Source organism: Megalopta genalis, chromosome 5 (genome assembly GCF_051020955.1).
Source record: "Megalopta genalis isolate 19385.01 chromosome 5, iyMegGena1_principal, whole genome shotgun sequence".
Taxonomy (NCBI): Eukaryota; Metazoa; Arthropoda; class Insecta; order Hymenoptera; family Halictidae; genus Megalopta; species Megalopta genalis.
Window position 1 is genome coordinate 10,707,107 of NC_135017.1, and position 20,731 is coordinate 10,727,837.

Here is a 20,731-nt window from a genome sequence, read left to right on the forward strand (position 1 = left end):
AGAACTTGCCATTTCCCGTCATCCCGGCGAGAAGCTGTCCGACCGATCTCGAGATTGCGACACGTACAGGAATGTTTCCCAGAATTGTTTCGAATCGAAATCGAAAGGCAAATCTGAGAATACTAAGTCGCGCTAAGACACGATTTTTTTGAGTCTCGTGGCTCGTTTTTATGGAAACTCGGGGCAGTCGGCAAATATTATACATTAACTGTATACAGTAATAATAACAAATATAATATAATAATAATATATAATAATTATTATAATATTAATAATAATAATATAACAATAGTAATATAATAATAATAATAATAATATCTTGACGAACTTAGCATCGAGGTAGCAATAAATTACATAGGCGCAAGATTAGCCTAGAGAAATTCACGGCAACCCAAAATGTAGCATTTCCGGGAGAAATTACTGCAGATATTTCGGAAATTATATTTTTCATTCTCCACTTTCGGTTCGCTTCTCCGCCTCAACATATTCTACTCTACAAACGAAAAAATAATTCCCTCAAAAAAGCCGCTGGACGCAACCGAGACGTTTCTTCGCGGATGATGCTGGAATTTTAGCGAATCGGCTGGCTCGGCGCGATGGGCGTGGCCGCGGACGCTCCGCCCACTTGAGCCCTCGTGACGCGAGGCGTTGTTTAGCGCGCATCGCGGCTAAGTTGATCGTTCCAAATTGCTTATCTTCCGCGAGTTTTTCAGTTACTCGTCACGTCGACCGGGCGAAATGAAAAATTAGCGGAACAAATTCCGCGTCGGAACTTTCTGTTTCGAGGTTTTTCTAATTGCCGACGAATTCCTAACTCCGGCCGGATGAAAACGGTTCGGCGCCGATGGCATTTTTCATTGTGTGTTTTCAAAGAAATCTCCGGGAAGAATTTCAATTTAAGAGGCACTCCTGTATCTCGGTGTTGCGCGGCCGCGCTTTAAATTAAAAACACACGCACAACTGGCAGGTTCGCTCTGTTTTTTCCGCGTTCCCGGCTGCTCCCTCTGTGCGCGAACAGCGTTGGCCCCGGGGCCATCGGAGATTTGTATTTTTCATTTCATTTCATTTCATTCCATTTGAAACACGCTTCTGAAGCGAATTCACCGCCGGGAAACAGACGCGCGGGGGCTTTGCGCCATCTTCGTTTCTGTCTTTGATTCGAAATTCGTAGAACGCACGATCCGTTTTGTTCGAGCCTCCGCCGTCATTTATTCCGACGAGAACACGGCCGGCTCGCTGTCAGCTCGTCTTTATGCTCCGCGAAACGCGATCCCATTTGCTTTCTTATAATTCGATTCGAAAACAGTGACGCGGTGCTTTCCAATTTTTGCCTTTCCCCGAAAATAGAATTTCGATTAACAGCAACGCATTAGACCGCGGTTTTTTATGTAAAATGTAAAATGTCCGCGTCCATTGGAAATGCCATTAGACCGCGGATTTTTATGTAAAATAAAAAATGCCCGCGTCGACCAGAAATGCCATTAGACTGCGGATTTTTACGTAAAATAGAAAATGTCAGCGTGAAGCAAAAATTGCAGAATTGTTATTGTTTGAACAACTATTGATAATGGAAGCTCTGTAACTTTGTTCAAAAATATCACAGCACGATGCATCGGGACTCATTTTAAAGCGCGAACAATGCGCTTTCGATGCTCTTGTATTATTTTACCATACGATTATTGCATCGTTAACTACAACAATTTCTGCAACAATGTTCTCTTTCTTACCATTTTTCGAATTTACAGACTTGTGGTGAATTGGAAAAATTTTTTCCGGGAATGAAATTATAGTGATTTTGAAGAATGAAGTCTCCTCTTTCCAATGACACCGAATAAATGACCCTACGGTTTTTTATTGCCACTTTATGGCTCTTTGAATCGAAGGTGTCAAATCGGCGAAGTATAATGAAGTAACAAAATCCAATGTGAAAAGTCTTTGACGTTCAAATCATTGTAACTTTGCGAAAAATGATCGCAGGACAATGAACCTTAGCTCATTTTGAAGACCAAAATCTCCGCTTACGACTACTTCAAATTAAAATTTGCTATAACTTTTTTATTCGAAGTTGCAGAGGCAAAAGTGAAAATAGTTGTTTTATTGTTATTTTTTGTATTCAAACGTCTCTGCGGAAGTCACATAATTTTTCTGGTCGATGAAACTACGACGATCTTCAAGCTCGAAGTCTCTCCTTTCCAACGAGCTCAAGAACATCGTTGTACGATTTTTTCTTACCGATCTATAACTATTCGAATCAAAAGTGTGCCACCGGCACTCGATTTTGCACTCCGAAGCAAAATAGCTCTATCTTCAAAATTCTATAATTCCCTAAAAAAAAATCGCAGATCACCGATCCTAGACTCACTCGAAACAGCCTAATCTCTGCAACATCTCCACGTACTTCATTTTTAGAAAATTGCAAAACATGCTGCGAGCAAGAGGAAATGATTCGCCCCACATTTTCAGCCGCAAAATCTGGTGAAAACGATCGACGGTGATCGCGAGCGAATAATAATTCGCGGAAGCTCGAATTACCGCGTATTTTCGCGGTGATCGGATATAAACGTACCCCGGTCTTCTCTGTCATAGAGGAAAAAAAGAGCGATCGACCATCTGGCGTGCCGGGTAAAAAAAGAATGAAGAGAGTTTAATGGAATCGTCGCCGACCGGTCGACCGATTTTCATTTCGGCGATGGCTCCGCGCGGCCACGCGGTCCCCGCCGGGAATATTTATGACGTTAATGTTGAATTTCATCTGCATAAAAACACCGGCCGACATTTTATTGCCCATATAATGCGACAACGGGTTATACATAGAGTTTTTCGTTCGGTCGTCGCAGCAAACGTTATTCAATTCACATCGTTATTCGATCGCGCGCGCGGACGAACACCGGCCGGCAATAAAAATTCTTCGGGGACGAAAGAGTGTCCGACGCCGCAACATATTACCGTAAATCGTGCGCCCTTTATTCCCGTTTCATTTCTCCTGTATTTAATATCCAACGCCGCCGGGCAGAACGCAAACACACCGTTGCGAAACCGCGCCGCCCTCGGTTTTCGAAATGGGACGCTGCGATACACCCGCAGCCGTTACACGATTTTTCGCCGGGCGCTCCACCGATTTTCACCCATTATCTCCGCAATCAGAATTTCGCGGTTCCAACCAGTTCGACAAATTCGATTTGAACCGTTACTGTTGCGGTTACAAATTTCAGGCGATCAATTTTAATATCAATTTACGAACGGCGCGTAACTGATACTTATTTAGTCAACCGGCGCTAGGGGTACATTTTTCGAAATCTTTTATGTTATGATTTATCTTTCTGGAAACTTTCGCGTATCCATCGTAAAATACGATCTTTCAGCTTCAATACGAGGTCTCAGAAGTTCGAAAATTCCCACGGGAAAGCGGAGAAAAATTCATTCGAAGCTACACCATGTCCTGAAATTGTGTTTTTGGGTACTATGGTACCGCGAGCTACGATTTTTCCTGTTTTCGACGTGACATCGAAATCTCTTACGAATCATTAGCAATTCATCAGAAAGCACGATCTTCTGGCTTTCATTTGCGATATAAAGTCTTCGAAAGTCTCCATGGAAGAGCATCGAGAAATAAATAATTTTTAAACATCCCCATGCCTATAAATTTCGACCGAATTTCCGAAGTTCGAACAGTAGTTAATATTCACCAGATCATAATTCCGTTGAAGAAGACCGTACGATGATCAAAATAGAACCATTTTGAAGGCTGAAGCCTCTACTTTCAATTGCCGTAACTTATTTTTTGTTAATAAATTTTTCTAGCACGTGGTAAATACGAAACGTCATCGTAGAAAATTTTCAGCAAAATTGACGACGTTCAAACAGTAATAAATATTCAAACTCTCACAATTTGGTTAAAAAAAATCGTACGCCGCGCAAACTTCGCTCATTTTCAAGCTCAGAGTCTCTACTTTCAGAATCTGTTCATAATCTTCCACGAAAAAATTTGTCTACGATATAACCGATGAAGAACGTCGTCTTAAAAAATCGCTATTAATTTCCTAGTTGCGAAATCGAGTGTTAAAATTCCGATTAATCAAGCTCCGATTAATTAAGCTGCGGTCTCGATTGTGTGCGATAAAAATGTAAATGTTCTTCTGTTCCAGGTACCTTCCAGGCGCTAATACAATACGCCGACATGCTGTCGGCGCAAACTGCTAAACTCGTAAGTATCCGCTCGGGGCCATTTTTCCGGAGCAGTGCCTCCGGCCGATCGAAATTTTTCGTGGAATATTTTGAGAAACACCGTGCCATCCATTAGAAGCTGCAGCTGTTACGTTGGGAATAATGCAAATTTTCATTCGTGCCCACTATATTTCGCCGCGACCTCCCCCGGAACTGTTTTTATTAACGGCGGAAGGATACTTCGTGTAGCCGACTGGCTGGCCGCTTATTTGCGTCGACGAATTTCTTTTTCATCCCCGGCCGGCGAATTATTGGCGGACACTGGCTTAGCGGATCCGGGAGGATCCACCGGGACCATAATCAAAAAGTCAATGATCCCCTGGACCACGCGGTGCCCGCTAATAAATTAATTTTTTAAACGGAGAACATTTCGCTCGTTTAGCGGAAGCCGCGGTGTTGCGGTCCAATGCAGAGTAATATTTCTCTCGCATTGCGCCCAAGCTGACGGACAATGTGAGAGAAATTACTATAATATCATTATTTTTCTTTATTAATATCATCTAGCTTAAGGTAGCTAAAAAGTTTGCACCGAAAGTTCAAGTGCTTTGGCGCTGTCGAGATATATTTATAGATCGATGTCAAAGAAATTATTTCACTTTGATGCTCCAAACTGAAATCAACAGAACCATTACAATTTTTTAAATTAATTAAAGACTATCTTCTAGCTCAAGGTAGCTAAAAAGTTAGCACCGAAGGTCCAAATGCTTTGGTGCTGTCGAGATATATTTATAGATCGATGTCAAAGAAATTATTTCATTTTGGTGTTCCAAATTAAAGTTAACAGAACCAGTATAATTTATTAAATAAATTAAAGACTATCATCTAGCTCAAGGTAGCTAAAAAGTTAGCACCGAAGGTCCAAGTGACTTGGTGCTGTCGAGATATATTTATAGATCGATGCCAAAGAAATTATTTCACTTTGATGCTCCAAACTAAAGTCAACAGAGCCAGTATAATTTTTTAAATAAATTAAAGACTATCATCTAGTTCAAGGTAGCTAAAAAGTTAACACTAAAGACTCCTTTGCTTTGATGTAATATTGAGTCACGTCTACGGGCCAATACAAAACAGCATATTTCACAATGAAGCTGAAAACTCTAATTAATAGAACTACGATAATTTCTCTCACATTGTCCCTCCATGAGGGATTTTTCTTCAAAATCCATGAAAATGTACAACTTGAAAAGAGGAGAACCATAAAAGCGAGCCTCGAGCCTCGAATAATCGTATCCCCGCCTCCCAAGTTGCCCATTTTCGTTCCCAAATTGACGGACAACGCGAGAGAAATCACGAATTTTATTCGCCGTTCCTCCGATCCGAAATCGCCGGCCATTTAAACGCACGCGAACGGTCTCCCGAACGTAGCCGAACGCTCGCAAAGCGCAAGCAACGGGGCACGGTGCTGCGCGGCAATCGAATGAATTTCTACGGTGGCCGAAGTCAATCAATTTATGAAGTCACTGGGGAGAGGCCCGACCGGCGGCGCAGGGACGGGGGGGCAGTAGCATGATTGGCAACGCATCGCAACACCGTTTTCCCGCGGCACTAAAACGACCGTGTTCAGATCGACCTGTAATGCATTTCGCAGGGGAGGGGGGGAAAGCCGCAGAAAAAGCCACGATAAGCCCCAAGTACCCGGATTTGCTGCGAGCGTGGCCAATCCGGCTAACGAATAACTCTCGTCGGGGAAGATGAAAAATAAAATAGAATAAAATAGGGTCGGCGAATACACAGTGGCGAGGACAACTGTGCACGCACACGCCGGCTGTCACGCGGAAACGATGATCGCATCGCCAAGTTCCCCTCGGCAATCTCTTCGAAAACCGCGCGAGTTGTGATCGTTGCATCGCGAATTTTATGCATTCGAGACGAAAATGTAACAAAAATATAACAAAAATGAAACGCGGAACACGCCGACACTGTTACACGAATTCAATCGTTCGATTGCAATATTTACAACTCGTTAGAACGATTCGAAACGGGAATAAATGTTCGTGCGGTTTCTTGCAACGGATGCACTAAATTTTTATTTCGCATAAATACGTTGTCCAGTGATACAGGCGAAAACGTACAGTGCTGGGAAAAATAGATTTTTGAAGCAGCAAATAGAGTGTAAATATTTTTATCTTCGCGTGCAAATACAGAACTTGGCTGATAAAACCATTTTTAGCTAGCTTTTGTAGCTGCATACGGACGTTACTCAATTAAACATATTTGCAACGCTATTTTTTCACGTGTAACCACTGTTTCGAGAAAGGTTTATTTGTCAAATTCAGTATGATACGAGAACGTACAAATATTTGCAGTCCATTTAGTATTTGAAAAATCTATTTTCCCCGCTAACGCGTTTTCGATTCGAACGAAAATCGCCGCGCTCTCGTTTCTCATTTTTCTTACGATTTTTTTCAATAAATCACTTTCTTGCCTATGTTCGCGCGGCATTTTCTTTTCTTATTTTCGCCGTTACAACATGCCGATCGACCCAAAAGAACCCGGGACACCCTGTATATCATAAATCAGCTTATTTAAATCCTGGCCCGCAAGCCCCACTTCGTTAAAACTTTTTCCCACTCCGGCGGGAACTTCTGCGTGAGAAGGGCGGCCGGGGGGAGGGGGGAAGGTTGCGTGGAGAGAGAGAGAAAAAAAAGGAGCGGCGGCTTCGCGCGGGCTCGTTAATTACCCGAAATTGTGATCGCGGGAATAAAAGTTCGGTCTAATGATCAAAATGAACGGTGACGCGCCGCGGCGGCGGCCCCGGCATGTTCGAAATTCCGGCAAAATAAAATAAAAACGCCGGCTGAACGATCACCGTTTTCCCGCCGAATCCATTTCAAAACCCTCTTTGATGTTGCCTCTGCCCCCCCCCCCTCCCTCCCCACGACCCACGGGGCTTGCGGTTCTCGGCTTACGGGAACACTACAACTTTCGACGCCTGGCCTCGGAACAACGCGGCGCCCGGCCGCCGCCGCAAATAAGCTGTTGCAGTTAATTTGGGCTGCAAGGAACCGTTCATTACACGAAACAGCCTGCAACGAGAAGCTAGTAGCCACTGCCCGGACGATTTAACAGGGAGAGAGGGTAGTTAAACAGGTTGTTCGCAACAGCACGGTCCATAGAAGCTCTGTGTGCCCGGCCCTAGTTATATGCTACTTGATTGAGACGGCCAAGTAGGATAGAATGACGACACACCGCGTTTCCTCGCCTGCTATCTTTCTTCTAGCCAGTTTGCTGATTTTAATCTTCACCGAAATGTTACCTTTTTCGCGTCGACACGTTTTTAGTTTCGAGGTTTACGGCTACGGGGCCCCCTCGTCAGTTGATACTTCGTTGGGTCTTTTTACTAGCTTGGAACGAGGAGATTCAATTTTTCTTATTTTTTTTTCTCGGTCATTGTCGGCTGGTATCTTTCCCTCTGCTAATTTTTATATTTGCTGTAATGCGATTTTTTCATGTTAGGGAATTTTTATTCTCGCGGTTTCTTGGCTACAGGGTGCTCTTTGTTTGTTGATACTTCGTTGGGTGTTTTTAGTAGCCTGCAACGAGGGAGGTTCAATTTTTCTTAGTTTTTTGTCTCGGTCATTGTTGGCTTGTATCTTTCCCTCTGCTAATTATTATATTGGCTGAAATGCGATTTTTTGATGTTAGGGAATTTTTGTTCTCGCGGTTTCTTGATTACAGGGTGTCCTTTGTTAGTTGATACTTCGTTGGGTCTTTTTATTAGCTTGGAACAAGCAGGTTCAATTTTTCTTTTTTTTCTCGGTTATTGTTGGCTTGTATCTTTCCCTCTGCTAATTTTTATATTTGCTGTAATGCGATTTTTTCGTGTTAGGGAATTTTTGTTCTCGCGGTTTCTTGGCTACAGGGTGTCCTTTGTTAGTTGATACTTCGTTGGGTCTTTAGTAGCTTCTAACGAGATAGGTACAATTTTTGTGACTTGTCTTCACCATTAATAACTTATTAGCTAATAAAATAACTTTATATCTTTCTCTGGACGTCCGTTAATTTTTATCTTAGCTGGAGTGCAATTTTATGACGACAGCAAATTTTTATTTTCAAGATTTCTTGGCTACAGGGTGCCCTGTGTTAGGTGCTACGTCGTCGAGTCTTCCTAATAATTTATAACGACATAATCCTTGTAAATGATTTTCGAGACTGTTTCACATCTGGATCAATTAACCGTAAAAAAAGTAGATTGGATTTTAGTTGGCTCGAAAAATGTTTCCAAAAAATATTCGTTGCCCGATGGTTTGCGCGAGTTCGTAATTGGATGTCGCCCAATTTTTCGTTCCATTGTCCGTCGCTTGCGCTTGCGAGAAGAATAGGTTATAATTCATAGAGATTCGGCGAACAGCAAATTATGTGTTGGAAAACGAAGTCGGTTGGTCGCGATATTGAGCGCGCCACCTAAATTGCTGCTACGTCCGAAAATCATGGCTATTAAATGTCAATATCGTGCAATCACAGGTACAAAAGCCGTCTCCGATCAACAGTATTGGCCGAATTATAGCGGGTCGCATGAAAACCCGATAAAACGAAGCCCTCTCGGTTCTCCCGAGTGTTTGTTAATTACCGTCAACCCCTTTCCTTGCGAAGCCGAGAGAGAATTCTCTAAATCAGCGTGTCCGTTCTCATTCCGCGTTCCACGCCCGAAAGACAAATAACCGCCGCTTTCGTTCGAGAAACAAAATTCTAAAAAAAGCCTCGTGAATTTTAAAAATCCCGTGAATTTTCGAAAAACCCGCTGAACTTTAAAAATTTCGCGGGTGTTCTGGACAATTTTGTGAGTTCTAAAAATTTCGTGAATTTTAGAAAGCCTCTCCTATTCGGTGCTCGCCGGAAAAGACGCCGACCTGACGCTGTTTGCCCCGCGTTTACGAGACAAATGGGACGTGCTTCGTTGTTTCGGATACGTCAGGTGGCTCCTCGATAAAAAGGTGGCGCCGGGAACCGTGGAACGAAGTTCTCTACGGCGGAGCGCTTAATTCCGGCGAGAACACGCGTCGAATCTTCGCGCGTAAAAACTTCATTTTGCAATGTCGACCGGGCCCCGTCGCGAAGAAAGTTCTCTTAATAACTTCGCAACGGTGTTTCGCTAATTTAATTAAAAACATTGTCCCTCGGCGTGTTTATTCAGGGCACTTTCTTAAACGGGTTACATTTTACAGCGAGCTACATCGGACACCGGCTGAAACGGCGTTTTTAAAATCGAGTTTACCGTAGCGAAGCGAAAAGAGAGCGAGAGAGAGGGAGAGAGAGAGAGAAAGAAAAAAGAACAAGAGAGCGAAAAGCAGGCGAACACGGAAGCCGGCTTCCACATATTTTCCCTCTCGTCTTCGCGCCTCCTTCGCTTCCCGATTTTTGGATTTGCTTACTCGCCGGTGATCCTCTTAGATGGAACCGCCGCCTATGGCTCTGTCCACGGGCAGGATCGATCGATCGAGGTTTATCGAACGGCGGCGGTCGATCGAAGGAAAATGTTATTCCGTATTATTTTGCATTTCAGGCGCGAACCGAGCCTTGTTTTCCCACGCTGCCGGACACACGCCGCAAATTGAATCACTATGCCCCGTACATGTTTTCGGCTAGCATCATTTTATAGCGCGTCCGGAATATTTTGTTCAACGATACAGCAATCGTTGTCTCGTTTTTATAGTCGTTGACAATCGGTAATTATAGAAACGAGCCGTCTACTACTTTCGTCGATGTTTCAAATTTTCCACAAAATTGTTGATGTTCAGACGGCTATAACTTTGTGCAAAAAAATCATACGGCAATGGGACTAAGCTCATTTTAAAGCTCGAAGCGTCTACTTTCGGAGGCTGTCCATCGATTTCTTTAACAAAATTTAATCGCGACACGATGGATGGGAATTCTCTCTCGTTCTAGATTTTATTAGTTTCATCGGAGTTCCAAATTTCCGAAAAAATTGTTGATATTCGAACAGCTATAACTTTGTGAAAAAAAATCCTATAGCAATAGAACTAGGCTCATTTTAAAGCCTGAAGTGTCTACTTTCGGATGTCATACGTCGATTTCTTTAAAAAAATTTATTCGCGATACGATGGATGGAGAACCTCGTCCCAGACTTCACACGAAATTTCCAACCTTCGAAACATCGACGATGTTCAAAATACTGTAACTTCGTGAATAAAAATCGTAGATCAACGAAACTAAACTCATTTTAAAGCTTGAAGTCGCTACTTTTTCCGTGTATAATTTATTTTCGTCGAAAAAATTGTTCGAAAGCACAGCACGCGGGGAGCCGTAACAATTTATACCAGACAAAGTAGAAATCAGTCATTTATGGAATCTTGACACTAGAAACGGCATAAAAAATGGACAATTTGGGAGTAGTAGATACGATTATTCGAGCCTTGCGCCTTATTTTTATAGTTGTTGACAACCGATATCTTTAAAAACGAGGCTCGAGCAATCATGTTTCCTCGTTCCAAATTGTCCATTTTTGTGCGCAATCTGAGCGCGAATTATAGAAAAATTATCGTATTCGTACGCGACGAGAACGTAATGCTACCGTAATACAGTCCGATGAAAAATTGATCGGCGAATTATATCGCGCGTGTTCTAAACGGGAACAAAACGAGAGCTTCCCTCTCGCGGCGGTTTTTATGTTAGGGAACACCCGCGGGATTCGCGGCGCGCCAGATTTTACAAGCCGAACGATTATTTACACGCCCCTTTGTGAGGCCTCTATCGACTTCGTTTACATTATTATTCCCCAACGTAATTGCCACCCCCCTCCCTCGGATCGACCGCGCATTAAATTAATATTTACGCCGGCCGCGGAAAAAGGCACCAGTCAACGCAAACAACTGCGATTACTGCGTCGCCGAGCAAAATGTTCGCTTAAATCCAACATCGTTAGTTTTTTTTTCGACTTAAATAATCAGTTCTCTTAGCTCGAACGCGTCCTATTTTTGATCTGTTTCACTCGAACCCGTCACAGCTTGTCCTGCTTGTCGATCTTTGTTCGAAGGCAACCTACTGTGGGCTCATTTTGTTTAAACGGACGCGAAACTTTACTTTACCGGTCCAGAGATTTTTCGCTTTTTTATGGACCATCCGGTAGATTGCGTCGAGCAAACTCCAAAAATTCAAGTCCCGAGGTGCGTAAACAATTGGTTCAAAAGTTATACGCGTTGAAAGCCTTCGTATACGCATGCATAACCTTCGAAGTAAAGATTAGCCAAAATGGCTACTCGTCTATGCTTGCACTGCCATCTAGCAGCCCTTCTGAGGAATTTCTTTGACATTTCTGCTGTCATCTTGCTGCTCCTTTCACGGAATTACATCTCTCGACGGACTATGTTCCAATGTGGCATCGTACCGACATGTCAAAAACGCTCGAAAATCAACTTCGAACGCGAATAACTTTCGAGCCAATGGTTTGCGCGCCTTGGGACTTGAATTTTTGGCGTTTTCTCGGCGAAATCTACGAGACTAAACATAAAAGAGCGAAATATCTCTGGACCCTTAAAATAAAGATTGGCCCATTCTGGCATCGCTGCGAAGCGCAACCAACAGTTTCATTCAACAAACGTTCGCCTAGCATTCGAATTAGCCTCGCGCAGCCGGCCGAAGTGAAAACGCGCCGCCGGAAGACACGAAATAACGCAGAGATTTCGCGTGTAGAATTCGCAAAAACGTTCGGCCGGTTCTTGCCGGCCGGCGAGAAACGGTTCCACGGGTCGCTTTGTGGTCGTGTTCCCGTGACTTCCGCTAAATTGCGAAATCGCATTCGCGAGTCCGCCGGCAGAAACGAACCGACAAAGGCTTTTTTCTGCCGGAGGATGGGCGGGCCGAGTCGCGAATCGTACGCCGCTCGGGGTGCCGATAGGCGGGGCAGGGAGGGGGGCCGAGAGCCCCGCGAAAGAAAAAAAAGAGCGCGGATTTTCGCTCGGTTTGAGGGCAACAGGAGGAAGAGGGGGGGAGGGCGCGGTGGGCTGGATGCGTGGTAAACAATCGATGCAGGAAGGGTAGAAACTCTGCCGCGGTAATCGAATTTCTTCGGTCGTTCGAGAGCGGACGAACGAGTTCTCTGCGCTGCCGGCGAATTCGATTACACCAGGAAAATTCGAATCCGCGCCGCGTTTTATTAGCCGGCGTGCTGCGCGCCGCTAGACGGCTGCGAAAATTCGCGAAATTTCTCGGTAGCCGGAAATCACGTTTCGCTAGGCGGCCGAAGGCCTCGGCGGGCCCCGGGTGTCTCGGTGTTCGGCGGGAACTTTTGATTCGATATCCCTCCCGACGCGTTCGCTGGCGATATACCGATTTCCATAAAGATCCTCGATCAGCCGGCTCTCCAAGGAAATGGTTCTATATTTGTCATCGAAGCTGTTATGCATTCGGTCCGAACAATAATTTCCTGAAGCTTCTAGAAGCACTTCAATCTGCACCACCTGCGGGGTGACATTGAAATACCTCTGAAAACTTTGGATAATTTTTTCCGGCAATCAAACTATAACGGATTTCAAGACTGAAGCCTCCTCTTTCCAACGACTGCTAAAAAATTGCTCTACGATTTTTTCCCGTTGTTCTGTAAATCACAAACGAGGAACAAATTCGGTGGTTTAAATTCCTCATGATTTAAAAATCGATGATATTAAAAGTCTCATAATTTCCAGAAGAAATTTCTTATGATGATACAGATTAATTCATTTTAAAGCTTGAAACTTCTACTTTCGCTGCACGTAGCTGATTTTTTCTTGAAATTTTTGTTCTTGTTGCACCGGATCGGGAACTGAGGGCACCTATTCGCTTAAAAATAGGGAAAATTCAAACTTCTTTCAATTCATTGAAAAATTTTTTTCGGAAATGGAACTGATGTGGATTTGAAGATTGAAGCCTCTTCTTTCCAATGACTCCTCAAAAATTGCTCTACGATTTTCTCTAGCTGTTTTATTGAACAGGAAAGAGAAACAAGTATGATGAATTAAATCCCTCGTGACCTAATAAACTTCGAAAAAGTGATGGTATTCAAAGCCTCATAATTTCGGCATACAAAACAGTACAGTGATACACCTTGATTCATTTTGAAGCTTGAAGCTTCTACTTTCGCTGTGCATAGTTGATTTTCTCTTGAGATTTTTTTCTCTATTGCACCGGGTCGGAAACTGAGGATATCCTTTTGCTTAAAAATGAGGGATATTCAAACGTCTGTAAACTCATTGAAAAATTTTTTACAGAAATGAAACTGAAGTAGATTTCAAGACTGAAGCCTCCTCTTTTCAACGGCTCCTCAAAAATTTACCTGCGATTTTTTCTAGCTGCTTTATGAAATAGAAACGAAGAGCATGTTCGGTCGTGCAAAATCCTACAGCGCATTTGACATAACTCCATAGATGGCCCCGCACACGTTGCATACAAAATGTAATAAAACGGCTGGAAAAAATCGTAGCTCAAGTTTTTGCAGCTCTTTGGAAAGAGAAAGCTTCACTCTACAAATCTATCATAGTTTCAGTGACGACAAAAATTTTTCGAAGTTTTTGCACACGTTCGAATCTGCCACCTTTTTCAAGACAAACGTGATTTCTTGAGTTTCGTCCGCATCATACGATCTTCGGAGAAAATGTACAATGGTTAGCGAAAACAGAGGATTCAAGCTCCATAACGAGATCAGTTTTATTGTCGCGGGATTCTTCGTCGCGAAATTATAACAGTTCCATAAAGTTCCTTTATTCGATTTCGAATTTCAGCCGTTGGCTGACTTTCCGCCGAACTTTCATCCGAAACGTCCCGGCCAGGCCGAGCTGTTTATTAATTCCCGTTAATTTTCGGGCCGAAAGAATTCCCCGGGAAACGTAATTATTAACGTTCGCTTTGCAGAAACCGTCCGGTTGACTAATTGCTTACGCTAGAGGACTAGGGATCCCTGCTAGCTGAGACCGAAATAATTTTAAACTGATTACGCGCGACCGTAAGAGAATTCGGGCTTGAAAATTCATTAAAAATCCGTTGCAAACGCGGCCGGACCCCGGGAACGCAATATCCCGGCCGCTTTTTTTTCCGCTTTCCTTTCGTTCTCATCAGTCCGTTGAAATGACACACCGCGGTCGGCTCGTCGGCGTACAAAGAATACGCAACGCGGACTAAGAAACTTCCGCGGATATCTGAAATTAAATTATTTTAATATCGCAGCCCCGGTCCCGGCCGGCCTTAAAAATAGTTCGACCAGTGCGGACGGTGCTCCCGCGCTACCCTTTTCTGCGCGGGAATGCGAAAAACTGTTGAAACTTCCGGCAAATTAAATCTAACAATCGGCATTCGATATTTTTCACTCATTCCTGCTAGCTCGGCCCTCTCCGCCACGGATCCATGGAACGTTCAGGGTAAACAATGGTAATTTAGGTTTCAAAAGCCCGTTGGTGCTCAAAGAATTTATTTTCTTGGCGGAAAACATTTTTTTTTCTGTACGCTGAAGCATCGAAAAAGGTATCCTGAAAGTTCGAAGGAAGTTCATCGATCCATTTGTTCAATAATTCGCGAATTTCGATCCGATTTTGAAGGCTTTCCTGGAACGATTCGAAATTTTTCACCGAAAAATTAGCACATATTCAAATAAAATAAATATTTTCTGTACAGTAAAATCCGAACAACAATAACCTGAAGGTTTAAACAAAATTTCATCGAGCCATAATTTATTTAAAAATTCGCGAATCTCGATCCAATTTTGAATGCTTTCCTCGGATGATTCGAAATATTTCCCCCAAAAAATTAACATATTCAAATAAAATAAACATTTTCTGTACAGTAAAATCCCCACAACAATAACCTAAAAGTCTAAAAAAAATTTCATCGAGCCACCATTTGTTTAAAAATTCGCGAACATCTAGTCGGTCTCAGCGGTCTCATTTCCAAACTAGTCGGTCGATGCACGGCTCTGAGTAATTTTCGAATTTACCACCCTTTTGTCGTGATCGCACGATAGGCCACGTTATCAAGAATTCGGCAAATTTTTATCGCGACGGTAACACGGTTCGCCGTGACCTGATCCCTGGCCTCCCGATACCAGGAGTAACGCGTGGGGTAGTCTTAACCCTCGGGTGACGCCACGGGCCACCTGTACGCAACCGGTCCGGTAATTATGTATGAAATTCATTAGCCCGTGTAAATGGCCGACAGAGAGATACAGCGAAACGTAGTCCGGTCGCAGGCGCACGTGCATGCTCCAACAATGCACGGTCAGCGGTGCATACGCAGGTCAAACACATGGCTAGGTTTGCTTGGACATGCTCCGGGCTGTGTGTGCCTGTACCTATTCATACGCAGTCTTGAACCTGCATACACAATTAGACCGCCTCTTTCCGGCCTAACTGCGACTGCGCTGTGCCCCTGGCCTGGCTGTGTGCAACTTCTCGCTGGAAAATCTGCACGCTTGCTTAGAACTCGTTAGCGCACTCGATAACCGGAATCCGCGACTTTTTCGCGTGATCGCGGCGCCTGTGGAAGTCAACGATACAGTAATGTCTCCCTAACTGACGCTCAGATTACAGTAATGTCTCCCTAACTGACGCTCAGATTACAGTAATGTCTCTCTAATTGACGCTTCGATTGTGCACAAAAATGGACAATTTTGAAAGAGGAAATACGATTATTCGAGCCTTCCAGCTCGTTTTTATAGTCGTTGACAATTCGTAACTATAAAAACGAACCGCAAGGCGAGTCTGAGACTCAATTTTGATGGACCTAATTGAGCGGAATCATGCTGGCATAAGTCACATTTTCCTGATTGCGAGAAATAAGGCGCGTTATTGTTCGTTGATCAAATTGTTGATATTCAAACAGCTATAACTTTGTGCAAAAAAATCATACGACAATGGAGCTCGGCTCGTTTTAAAGCCCGAAGTGTCAGCTTTCGGAGACCGTACGTCAACTTCTTTAACAAAATTTATTCGCGACAGAGTGAACGAGAAAGCTCGTTCCAGATAATACAACGAAATTTCCAACCATCGAAACATCGACGATGTTATAAATATTGTCACTTCGTGAATAAAAATCGTAGAGCAACGAAACTAAACTCATTTTAAAGCCCGAAGTCTCTACTATGTCCGTGTATAATTCATTTTCATCGATATCATTGTTCAAAGACACGGCACACAGTAAAAAGCTGCATACAGTAAATTCTCCCCAATTGACGCTCAGATTGCCCACAAAAATGGACAATTTGGGGAGAACAGATACGATTATTCGAGCCTCGCAACTCGTTTTATACAATTGTTGGCAATTCGAGGGGATTCGCTGTATTTCTTTTCGCTCGGTAAATTAATGTATGACCAGGTTGTCGCCGAGGATCACGAGGCTAACGAGCACCGATCGGATGGTTCCGCGGTCCGATGAAAATTCGTGCGGTAACATGTCGGTTGGTGGTTCTCTTTTCCAGTCGCTGGAGGGCCAGAACATCTACAATTCCTGTTGCACGCTGCGCATCGACTACAGCAAGATGCAGAACCTGAACGTGAAATACAATAACGACAAGTCGAGGGACTACACCAACCCGACGCTGCCGACCGGTGACGCGAATTTGGACGCTGCATCGCTTGCACTTGGAGGTGAGCTTCTTCCACAGTTGCTGATGGGTGCTGGGTCACAGCCACGCGCTAGAATACCCGGTGAGTAGCTATGATTCGCTCAAATCGGACGAATTGCATTTGGATTCAATAAAGTCAGCCTCATTAAAGGAAGAAACAAATCGTGTGCCATCGTCGATAAGAAAACGTTTCAGAGTTACAAGCACCTTTTACCTCCTTCGAAGGGCGATCGCATCGATCACCGATTAATCACCTTGCGATTTAAAACCTACCTTTACCCCTGCGATGACAAATCTATTCGCAATTAACGGTTGTCTAGTTTAATTAGTTTAATTCGCTAGTCGAAGATCGAGGCAACGTTCCGGAATTCTTTTTTTTTTCTTTACCGAACCGGCGAACCTATCGATCCGAAATTTTCTGGGCTATTATCGTCAGCGTTTCGTGGGCGCTCACAATTTTTTTACAGAGAAATCGTCGATCCCGTCGGCGGCTAAAAAATGCTTTGTTAACCGCTCGAGACGGGCCAACTAATTCGACAATTCCCAGGGAATCTCGGGCTTTGAACGGCAACTTTCGGCGCCTTTGTGGCTCGTACCGGTATTCATCGGCCGGGCGGGAGTGGGGCGGACGTCGTTAAGATAAAATTTAATTAACACCTGAGCTAGGTGGACCCGACAATAATGGCGCGGTTGTACAATAACGAAGAAGCAACTGTCTCGAACGAAGGCGAAGTATCTATGAAATGAAATTCCCGACAAGTTAGTAACCGGGCCGGCGAGTTTAGCGGGAACTTTCCAGAACGTGGCTGTTTTTTTCATTATGAAAATTGAATTCCGCCGGATTTTCATCATCCGTGCGCCGTTATCCCGCGCGTTTCCATTACTCCGCTCGCATCAGCCCGCGGGGGCTGCACGGTTCGCTTTTTAAAACATTCCCCCTTTTATTTCCTCCGACTCGCGCACGCCGTGGACGAAGAAAAAGAAGAAGAAGAACAGCCGGAATGTGTTTTTCGTTAACAGCCGCGTGTGTCTACTTTTTAATCACAGCCTCGTCGCGCGCGATCTAAGAACTGCTTCCCGTCCACCGTTTGATCTCCGTCGACCGGCAAACTAGGCCTCTCCTGTCCCCGAGGCTCGTTCCCGTGTTCCACGATTTCGTAAACTTAAACGAACACTACCATCGAAAATCTATACCTCATTTTACACGGTTCCCACACTTGGCAACACTGCTGGACTTCGGATATCATGTCCTTATTTCAAAGGGTGACTCGATCTTACGATCGAAGAAACATTGACCATATTCAATCTATCGCTGTTTCGTGGAAAAAAGTCGCACAGTGGTCGAACTAGACTCATCTTGAAGAACAGAGCCTCTACTTTCCAACGAGCTATCAGAAATTAGGCTACGATCTTTTCTTGCTGTTTCGTGAATAAAAATCGAGGAGCAAGTTCGAACGTTTGAATCTCTCATGGCCCAATGAGCTTCGAAATATCGATAACATTCAAAGTCTCGTAAGTTCGATGAGAATAATCGTACGAAGATACACCTCGACTCATTTTAAAGCTTGAAGTCTCTACTTGAACATAGTGGAAATAACCTTGAACGTTACTTTTTAGCTTGACCCTTTCTCAATGAAAAATAAAGTAAAAGATCGAAGTCTCGTTTTTCAAGATTTGGCGCATTCTGTCACCTGTACCGAGTTCAAAGAATTGTTTTTCGAAATCTTTGAAATATGAGATGGTAGTGGGAAGTCTCCCGTTTAAAATGACTCCTTAAAACTTGACGTACGATTTTTCCGCACGGTTTTATCGCGCGGTGAAGCGTGCCTCGGCATTGGTACTTTCTTTCACGGGATATTTTTCGATCGACCGAGCGACTTGAAATTTTTCGGGAAGCTGGACAAATTAGTTCGAACCTCGGTGAAAATCCGGGAACGGTGAAAACCGAAGCGACGAGTACACGGTTTTAGGTGGAATCATTAGGAGCCGGTGGCCAAGGATTGTGTTGATACCGCAGAATTTAATAAACGCCGACCGAGCAGCGAGTCTTTCGTTTCCGAAATTCGAACTATTCGCGGCCGTAATGGATTTTCTATTTAGCCGGGGAAAAAAATAAGGGGAACGAACGGGAACGCGGGTAGGAAAATGTACAAACAATTCCGGGCGCAGCGGTCGGGAACGGATTACGGAATCGAGTAAAATGCACCATTAAATTTTACATGGTGCCTCGGCATTCCGCGCGATGTTTTCACGAAGTCAGTGGCCACCGGTGCGGATCGATGGGCCCCCGGCCCGGGGAATCGATCGATCAATTAGCCGTGCGATTTCCCAGCGTTCAGTCCATTAGAATTAATTATATTAATAGCAATACCGACCCGTTTCTGTCATTCGAACGTTATGATAAATTGTTATTTCGTGACTGCGCGAGCCGGCGGGTGCCGGTGCCGCCTCGGCCGCCGCCATGTCTCCCTGCTTCCAATTTGCCGGTCGTTTTCAGCTCCATTTTCGAGCGGGATCGAATTGCGTGCGGTCAGACGGTATTATTTCCTCGGGTAAATTAATTAATTGCGCTGCAACGGGAGAACACGGATACCAGGCCGATCGATGCCACCGAATGTTTCGACTTTCCGCTGGACCGTTTCTTTACCCCCCACCCCCTTGCCACCCTTATCTCTCGCCGTTTCATATTTACAATCAGCCGCGGAACTGACATGCTGCACCGACTAGTTCGCTGCACAATGGCTAGAGAGATTTTTGCTAAAATTACAAATTGTTCGAGCGACGAAAAATATAAACTCTCGTGGTTGAAGACAAATGGACCATGTTCCGTCCATTGTTATTTCGTGAAGACAAATCGTACAGTGGTCGAACTATACTCATTTTCAAGACTGAAATCTCTACTTTCCAACGACTGCTCAAAAATTGATCAGCGATTTTTGTTCGCTGTTTTATAAATGAAAAACGAGGATCAAATTCGATCGTCTAAATTACTCATGATCTCATGATTTCAATGAAATCGATGATCTTGAAATTATTATAATTTCGTGAAAAAAGATCGTATCACGATACAGCTTAACTCGTTTTAAAGCTTGAAGTCTCTACTTTTGCTTCCTGTGGTTCATTTTTTCCTCAGATTTTTTTTCCGAGTTACAGCGAGTCGTAAACTGAAGATACAATTTTGCTTGAAAATAGGGAAAATTCAAGCATCTCTAAAATCCTCAAAAATTTTGTTTCCTCGTTAAATTTTCCATCAATTCGAAGATCGAAGCCTCCTCTTTACAACGACACCTCAAAAATCGACGTACGATTTTTTCCAGCCATTTTATGAATCAGAAACGAGCAATAAGTTCGCTCGTATAAAATCCTATAGTGCATTCGAAATAACTCTATAGTTAACCGCGCACACATCGCATACAAAATTTGATAAAACGGCTAGAAAAAATCGTAGCTCAAATTTTTGCAGGTCATTGGAAAGAGGAAACTTCGATCTACAAAACCGCTGTAGTTTCAGCAACGAGAAAAATTATCCAAAGCTTTTACAGACGTTCGAATTCGCATAATTGTTTAAAACATAGGACGCAAAGTTTATACGCTATATTATGTGGTGCAAAAAAATCTTGGGAAAAAGCGAATTTTTGTTGAGATGTTCGAGGTACTAGTTCACTAAACAATAGGTAAATTTTTGTAAAAACTGCCATTGACCGGAGCGAGAAGAAAAACATAAAAATCGCATATCGCAACCGTCTGCACCTAGATTGTACTCGCGTCCCCGAAAAAGCCCATGATAACTCTGAAACGTTTTCCACCGATCGTCTGACTTATTGGATCACGTAATTCGCCGATTTCCGATAGATACAGTCTGGTTAGAAGGGAGACGAACACCATTCGTCGACGAACATCGTGGCCGAAATTGTGCTAGTGGCTGCGAAAGCCCACGGTAAATCGACCTTGACACGAAAAACC

General features: G+C 43.7%; 1 protein-coding gene across 13 annotated transcripts in view; it reads left to right on the forward strand.

Moving 5' to 3' along the window:
- The window catches only part of heph (polypyrimidine tract-binding protein 1 heph), a 492,203-nt gene that overhangs the window by 443,039 nt on the left and 28,433 nt on the right, over positions 1–20,731 (forward strand). For all 13 annotated transcript variants that reach the window (XM_076521472.1, XM_033471509.2, XM_076521471.1 and 10 more), the window contains 2 exons: positions 4,146–4,204; positions 16,622–16,850. In XM_076521472.1, coding sequence (XP_076377587.1) covers positions 4,146–4,204; positions 16,622–16,850 — 288 coding nt within the window. The remainder of the gene's footprint in view (positions 1–4,145; positions 4,205–16,621; positions 16,851–20,731) is intronic.